We start from the raw sequence: 8,635 nt of genomic DNA on the forward strand, positions 1-8,635 counted from the left end.
TCATTTCGTGTTCGATTCATCGTCGGTGCCAGGCTCGTCGTGCTCGCTGTTCTCTTCTTCGCTATGCCCGACGTCTTGACCTAAGATGAGGTCTTCGCTGCCTTGCCACTGGGGTGGCGGCGCCGGCATGGCCGCTTCGTCTTCATCTGCCCATCCGTAATCCTCGTCATCTTCGCTGTCTGGCACTTCGAGTTCGGTTTCTCCAAGCTTTCGCTTATTCCGGGCTAATTCGAAAGACTGTAACGCTTCATAGGGAACCTGGGTCGTACCGTCCTGTTGTCATCATGTTTAGTAACGATTGCTTGAAGTCTTGATGCCTGGTAACATACCGACTCCACTCTAAATGCGACAATATTCTCCACAGCCTCCTGACATACTCTACCATCAACTTTCTGCAGGCCTACGAGGAAGACGCTGGTGAGACTATTTCCCTGCCAGACCCAGTCTCGAAACGTGACAAGTCTGGTCGAAACGCCTTGTTCCCATACGTTGGCATTGATTGCGGCTGTGAGTGTTGCACCCCTCTCTGAGTGCATTTTGGTTGCACATTGAGACAGAACGACTATCGCGCAATTCCTAGTCGCTGCGAGCTTGTGAAGTGCACTCATTATTGATTGCAATGCCTGTCTGCGTTTCACTAATGGACTAAGACCTGCACAAACGTCAGCCAACACCACCACACGTGTTGAAACTGTGCCATACCCTTATTACCTGTAGATGCAGACTTGCTGTCATTAGATTTAGGCAAAGCTGAATTGACCAGTGCTGAGAATGAACTGATTATTACAAGCGAAATATTCATGGGTATCAGCTTTGTAGTAGGTCTCGACACGAGAGAAATCAAATGAGGAAGTGTGAAACAGGAGTAATGATAGAATTGAGAAGCATCAACTTCCGTGGATGATGGACCATTTCGACGAGCTTGAACGGCTTTCGTTACCGTTCTCAGCCTGTCTCGTTGTAGAGCCTGAAAGCAATCTACAATGCAAGTCAGTCAACAACCACATGTCTGAGAGTAGAAACACCGACCTATCCAGACCACTGCATCACCATTATATAGCGCATTCGCTGTGAGCTGTAAGCTTCACCATCTGTCAGCTACACAACATAGCCATACAATATGACAGTAGACATACCCTAATGCTGTTTTGCCGGAACCCGGTGGTCCCCAGATTTCTGTCACTTGGCCTCGTTGAACACCGCCTTTAACCACGGCATCTTGCGAGTCAAAAGCTACAGGACCTAGGAGTGAACGATCCAGACCTTCAAGTCCAGTTGAAACGTGAGTTGACGCGTCACATCCAAGGTCGTCAAGGGCCTGTGAAGCTGATACTGTTGGTAGTCGGTCTGCTAAAGTAAGTTTGGGCTCTGTATCCAGGGATGCATTGCAAGACTGACGTGTGCTTGCCGTGTCAAAGCTTGCTCTATCATAACCGTGAATCGCATGATAATCCATCCTCAATATTCATGTCGATGTTAGATTCGCCTTTGTCCTTCACCTGCTAACATTGATTGTCTGGCTACTACCTAGGTAGCTTTCTCACGTACGATTGGCGGATAATCACGTGATCCATTTTTATCTATAGAAGTCGGTATTATCAAAATGTCTACCAAGGCTAAGAACTGGTATACGGCCCAGAGTTACAACATACGGCAGGTTCAACTCACGAAGAATCGAACTCGGACAGTGAACAATCAACAAAGGTGATGACTTCATCTTCAGATACTTTGATCATCTCTTTTACTCCGTACTCAAACTTCAATAAGGTTTAGAAAAGTGGTTGATGGATTGTTAAATGCAATGATCATGACATGAATCTCTCTAATCGGCGTGGCAAATACTTGTGCAAACTGATGAGCAGTGGCGACTATAGTGAGTTGTCATTCCCCGTTTTGGGCGTCTATAGGTAGCTGCATGAGTAGGCGTTCAGGCTATGGGGTTTAATGCATTGCTTAACATATACCCAGGTACATACATACTGGATAGCACACACACACGCAAGCACCGTAGCTTGCGGAGCTTCAGCACAGGTAACTGATACGATTATGTGGAGTTAATTGTGCGTCCCCTCCGATTCAGGAGCCAGGCAGACCAGATAGCGTGAGATGATCTGCCATGGTAGATCAGTTTGACTCAAGCAACAGACGATCTTGACATACCAAATCTGGTCATGCTGCCTATTCCTAACGCCGCCTAGACTCACTAAGTTAAGATCAAGCCTCACTGCGGGAGTATCCTGTGGGGAAGTTGGCGCTACCCCATCCCCCGTGTTCCTGGCCCCAGCAAATGAGCAAAGTAATTTTTCTTGTCACAGGGTTCATGATCTGGGGGTGATGATAGGAAAGTGCCTTGCGGAGTTAATATGGAAAGATAAGGAGAGCCGCTGTCTCTTGCGAAGGGAATGCAACCAAGCAGGACTGGAGTGTATGTACTGTGCTCAATGACTAGCCCCAGTCCTCACTTTGCAAAGGCTCCGTCCAAGAGCAGAGCGGTGCTTGCATCACGTTGCAATCATGCTTGTACCCAGCATCCGCGTATCCATCAAGGTTTCGAGTTCCTGCATTGCTGAGCAAGGTCTCCTTCATGTGCAAAGAAGCCCTTAGCTTCAAGTAAGCTCACTTGTTTGAAGCTCTACCCAGCTCCACAGTCGTCAACGTGTAACTTGAGCGCGAAATTGGTTCCTTAGTGTATCTGGAGTTTTGCCATTACTTAAGCACATCAACAGTGAGGCTTTCAGAGTGACCGTGCACAAAGAATCTCACACGGCTAGATACGGCGACGGCTTGCCCTGCCAGCTAACTGTCGGACAATCCGTTCAGAAGACCCTGATGGGATGGGGATGGGGATGGGAAGGTCCTTCAAGATTCGCAGAGGGGCTCTGCGACATCAAGACTTGGCTACCCGTACGATGCATGCACCGAGTATTACGGAGGAAACAGGTGAGTTCGGCAAAATCTATCAGTGAATCGGCTCGTCTTGTGGCCCACCTCAATGGGTCGGATCAAGGTAGCGTGTAAGAAGCACCGAGACTGCAACTGACTGTGCGCAATCACCAGTATAGACAGTGTGTATACGGCTCGGTCGAAATCGGAATGCCAAAACAGAGGAGGATAAGTTACAGGATTTGAGATGGCACGCAAGCTGCCAAGCCTCAATTGGCCTGCTGTATCATACACCCATGGCAAGGTCTTTCTTTATGCGAGGTTTTAGTCACAATCCCGATTCTACTTGGGGCAAGACGAAGATTCTTGTGACTCTTTTGACTTGAGTCTCATTAGGCTCGACTCTGTGTTGCGCAAGAATTCAGCCGTCCTGCCAAATTACCCGTCGCTCTCGCCAGCGATAAGGAGACTCTGGCCTCCTTTATTTGGATTAGTCGAGCCATCATTGAGCCGCAGGCCATCTGCAAGGAACGTACAAATGCGTCGGCGCGCGCCCCGTCGCTTGTGCATGCAAAAAGCTGGAGCCCCGCGAAAGCTTGCCTTTCTGTTGGCTGGAGATCTAGACCCCTGGATTTATAGAGGAGAGCCGCCAACATTTCTCCAAGACAAGACTGTCGGTTGATAATACGTAGATTACCTGGACGGTACAGTAACTAACTAAATGGTGGTTTTCTGACTAAAAGTAGCAACAAATAGGCCAATTACCGTAACACGTGGATTATGACAATTCAATCTGGACGACGAAACTTATTCAGATCTGAACCGAGATGACCTGCCCCTTGGTGTTTTCGGGCCTTTACAGGCTCATTCGGCTATTTGCTCGGTGGACTTTGACCCAAACCAGAGCCTAGACTGACAGCATTGACGCCATCCAGGGCTAATGTTATCAATAACTTTGAACAGGTAGTCAGGTCTGAACGGGTTTAGGGTATTTGCCGATGCGATTGACAGAAGCTACATCACGCATACCAACAGCGCCTTCAATTGTTATTGGCCAGGCATAACCGCATCCAATAGATGGCATGCATGGAACGATATAATCGTGTAAAGTTCCCGTGGGAATCGATGGAATTGGAATTCCTCTCGTTCTGCTCAGGGGCAGGGCCTGCGGGTTGTGACTAAAGGCCAAGGTTTGTCTTTGCGGACATCGGGCAAGCCCGTATCATTATGGATTCCGTTCGTGCTTTCGGAAACAGTCTAATGCCTCAGATACCGCCATGGCCTTACACGACATTGAAATATGTTTCGATGCTCTTTGGCATCGAGACATGTCGAGCAGCATACATACAAACAAAAACATATAAGCGCTCACTACTAGGACATGCATTCGAACATGCATCAGACCAGAGCAAACGTGGAAGGCATCTGAATTCCGGGCCGAACTCGACAAGATTCTTCCATGCAGGCGGTGTTCACCGTTCCGAATCACCGAGCACTAGAATGAGATCTTAGATCATTTTGCCCCGGAATTACTGCATAAAGCTTAGCCGGCCTTGATTGACCACACAGCATCAAGCGTTCGGGTCTAGGACGCCATCGCACAAGGGGAAGCTGGAGAAGGATGGGGCACAGAGCCTCCCACTTTCTGGGGTCTGATTTGGGGTCCGGATTTCCTTATCTGTTCTCAGAAACTGGCTTGAGTGGTCGGCCGTCGAGCGAAAGAGAGGGTTAGATGATCAAGTGGCGTACCAGGATTAACTGTTCTGACAGACAACACTGCCTCTGCCGTACCAGTAGCATAAATATGTGCCAGGGCAGCGCTGTTTATGGATAATCCAGGGTCCTTTTCTGGGCTCTGTCCGTGAAGCTCCTGACTATTTGGGATTCCTGTTATCCTTGAGGGTCTCAAATACCATGCCGGCATTTTTTAAATTTTTATTTTCACTTATCACGCCCTTTATGATTGCCACCGAAATCCAGGCGTCCCTGAGCGTAAGCAGATTGGGCAACTAGACCAGAACTCTGATTAGACTTGGAATCTGGGGAACACTACTATATCCACTGAGCCGCAGGTTTAACCAAAATGAACGACCGTATTCTAGAGCCATGGATAGCGAGATAGGATTGTATAGGGGCAAGCCACTATTTTACGTCAAGCTTGAAATGTATAATGGATCTCGACTTATCTCGTGATGAGGTTGACAGCGGAGATTGTATGGGGGCGGCTCTTTCTGGGCCGCTTAACAGCAAATCAGAAGCGACAAGAAAGAGGTGATTATCCGGGGATGGGGAAAATGGGGGAGGCGAATTTAAAACCAACAAGCTGAGGAGCCGAGATCAACAGTCATGTTAATAGAGCATGTCTTTTAATTTCGACTCATGGGGGTATCTACTTTTGGGGTTATCTTTGCTCATCAAACGGTCTAGCCCCTAGAGTGTCACAGAAGACTAACCGTCAACAACAGATGATAAGAAAGAACCTGAATAATGCCAAGAACAAGTATTCCACCCCCAGACGACGGCTTGAGACGGAAGACTCTGGGGAGCGCGCTTGTCGCGGTGAATGGTCCGATTATATTGGGCCCAGCACAAAAATTGGACTGAGATAGTACCACTGAACTGAAGTCGTAACTGGCGATTTGCCGATCGGTCTCGTGCATACCCAGAAAAATCTTGAGGGTTTCTTGGCTTACGGGGAGTTGTTCTCTACTTGGTCTGAGGAATTGAGAGCTGTGGGAATATTGAACTATGCATTGGGATGAAACAATCCTGCCCGGTGCATATGCCAGCTCTTGGTTTGATGTGCCAGAGATTTTATGCCAGAGCAAAGGGTAATCCCCTGTAAAGAGGGCATATCTCGTACGAGCAGGATTGGCTAAATAGAGGGTTTGCTGGTCTCGTTTTGTCATATGATATGAGACCAAGCATTGAGACAAGAATTCATCTACCTGAGCCAATATTGGATCGGCTATGTGCTTATCATGATCAGCTGGGAGAGTGATTAGCCGGATGTGCGCCAACCCCACACTTGACCTACCTAGCCTAGCTCTCAAGGTTATCTATAGACTACAGGACAAAGTACCTGGTTGTGGGTGGATGGATGGATGGATGGATGGAACGCAGGCTGTGCGGTAAATAGCCGAGCGATACCGTAGACAGGCCACACCCACCATGGCTACATGGCATGGCAGAATAATAGCTGTTGAAATCAAGAATAGGCCTAGAACAGTCTCTGACATTAGCAGCCATGGCGGCATTGACTTCGCACAGCATGAGGATCATTACCTCAAATCTGGGGAGAAAAGTGTGAGTGGACTCCTGGGGTAAAAAAAAAAATGTAATTATTATTCGTACTTCAGTGGGACAGATCCAGAAAATAATATGATAGTACCGTGGCTAGAAGACTGGCCATCTCGGACTGCAGTGGTAGTGCCGAGATGAGAAAAACTAATCTCAACTGAAAGGGAAACCGATGCCAATCAGGGTCGGAGAGTGGAGTGTCGCCTTGAAGCATCGTGAGCTCCATATGCGGACAAGATTCATGGGTATGTACTGTAGTAGCAGGTCCACTGTAGTGTAGCTCAGGGCTGGGTAGGTAGCATGATTCTTAGCATGACAAGACGGAGTAAAGGAGAGTGACTAGGTAGGTAGGTAGGTAGGTAGGTAGGTAGGTAGGTAGGTAGGGGAGCATGCTGCGTTTTCAGTTGACTGTTATCTGTGGTGCTGTTGCAATTGGCAGGTAGAAGACGTGTAATATCGCATGACGAAGACAGGCATGGACTGGAGCTGGAAGTACAGGTCCGACGTTACAAACGGGCGATTACGTACAATTGGACTCTATCACGACATTGGTTACTGATTACTGAGCCAAAGAGCATGACAAGAGCACATTGCATAGGTACACAACTGAAAGATGCCTAATAATCAGCACATGTGATCCGCATGCAATTGTGCAACAATTCTCATTCATTTTACACGATACTTGACATAGTAGATTTTTAAATACCATGCTGATACAAGTAACCCGAGGTCTACTGCAAAAGCTAACATCACGAGTCAATGCGATTGTCGCAAAATACACTAAAAGAAAAATCAGATAAAAAAAAATGCCAAGACAGAGACGGAGCCGCTGGAGGAATGAAGGCCAATCAGTCAAGCACGACACGATGGGAAAAAAGGCACAATGCTCCATATTCCGGGCCGGTACAAAAGTAAGAGCGCAAAGCTTTGAACGGAGAAAGACACGGTGAAGTGGGGTTGTGAAAACTCTCACCGTCAAGCTTCTTCGGGCATTGGCGGCCAGAAAGTATGGGTACATCAAGCGGACCAATCATAGGACTGAAGAGGTAACCCCCACATCAGTAACAGAAAAAGGTGAAAGGTGAAAGACAGCGTCGGCGGTCGGGACGTCAAAGCCGAGGCGTTGAAAGAATGAGAAAAAGGCGTGATGGGGAATATCGGAGTCGGCTACCTAGGGGTGCCCTATTAACTTTCTCAAGGCGTGGCACTAGAATTCCCCAGTTTACCCGTCCCCAGGCCCGTGTCGCCCCGACAAGGTATGACTCGCTCTATTTTGCCTTTGGGGTAGGATATTGATAGTAGCGGGAGATCATTTTTCATCGTCACACTGCTAGGGGACAGGGAGATGACGATATGAATCATGATTAAGCAACAGTCAACCAAGAGGTCGCATTGAGCATAAGACAGCTGTCCCTCCCTCATGCAGACATACGCAGCTGTTATTGCTTCTGATACTGGTGCTTAGCTGACTGAGCTGTCCGTTGTGACTCTTCATCTTGCTCGCCCCGTTAATGCCCCCAGGATAAGGCCCGAAGAACGGGGCTCACTTGTTCCAGAGCCCCAGTGGTACTTCTATTGGAGCCTCCTGCTTCTCCCACCGGGGTAAGAGAAGAAAAAGGTGGAGGGGCAGGAACAAAACCCAAAACCAGCTACTGCGCTCCACGCCCCGTACTGCCAGACTTTAGCCTCACTCCCTAGGATGTAGTGGGTGAACCCCTATGAGTAATCGACCAAAGACGTGAAAAGAAAAAAGAGCGGGAAAAAAATCCAGGAAGGAAAAAACTGACAGAAAACTCAGAATGGGGGATGCCGCCCACGGGGACTACTTGGAATCAATGGACATTCCCCTGTAGCGGTGCACCGGGCCTTCTCCAGCCCTGCCCTGCATCGCGGCGCTTCCCTTCTGTAATTTTTTTTCGTTCTTTCCACAGGGGGGACTCTTTCCTCTCATCAGGTACACTCAGCAGGTACATACAAGCCATCGTGGGTGTCCTCGGACGTGGGGTGAGAGGGGGTCCATCTACATGGAGGGGGCGTGTGCGATAGCCCTTCCCGTCCCTCGTTCCCTCGTTCCCTCTCCCCTCCACCCTCCACCCTCCACCCTAGGCTCGCTCCATTCGCTCCTCCTTCTTGTTCCTTGATGTCGCAGTGCACTCTAGTGCCGAGCCCGGCATCTTTTATAACCATCTAATCCCCCCATCCCCTCCATCCTCCAGATTTCCGTCCTCCCCAAATATCATCTGCATTCAACCTCCCAGCTTCCCCGGAACTTGACTCCTCCACATATAAGCTTCCGACAACTTCATCAAAGGGTACCTTCTCTCAACAACGAACAAACACCACTACCAACAACAACGATCATACCTCACCAACCACATTGGATTCTCTTCAGCTCAACCAACCTCAATAACAATTACTTATTTGAGCGTTGGGTCTTCCAGACGTCTATCAC

General features: G+C 48.6%; 1 protein-coding gene across 1 annotated transcript; it reads right to left on the reverse strand.

The window, feature by feature from the left end:
• FPOAC1_011928 (uncharacterized protein) lies at positions 1 to 1,456 on the reverse strand (the record flags this gene model as incomplete). The annotated part of the gene is made up of 5 exons (XM_044856295.1): positions 1 to 273; positions 330 to 526; positions 1,030 to 1,082; positions 1,137 to 1,347; positions 1,399 to 1,456. 5 exons carry the CDS (start codon positions 1,454 to 1,456, stop codon positions 1 to 3), a joined length of 792 nt encoding a protein of 263 aa, XP_044703608.1.
• Positions 1,457 to 8,635: the final 7,179 nt, after the last annotated feature.

Source organism: Fusarium poae, chromosome 4 (genome assembly GCF_019609905.1).
Source record: "Fusarium poae strain DAOMC 252244 chromosome 4, whole genome shotgun sequence".
NCBI lineage: Eukaryota > Fungi > Ascomycota > Sordariomycetes > Hypocreales > Nectriaceae > Fusarium > Fusarium poae.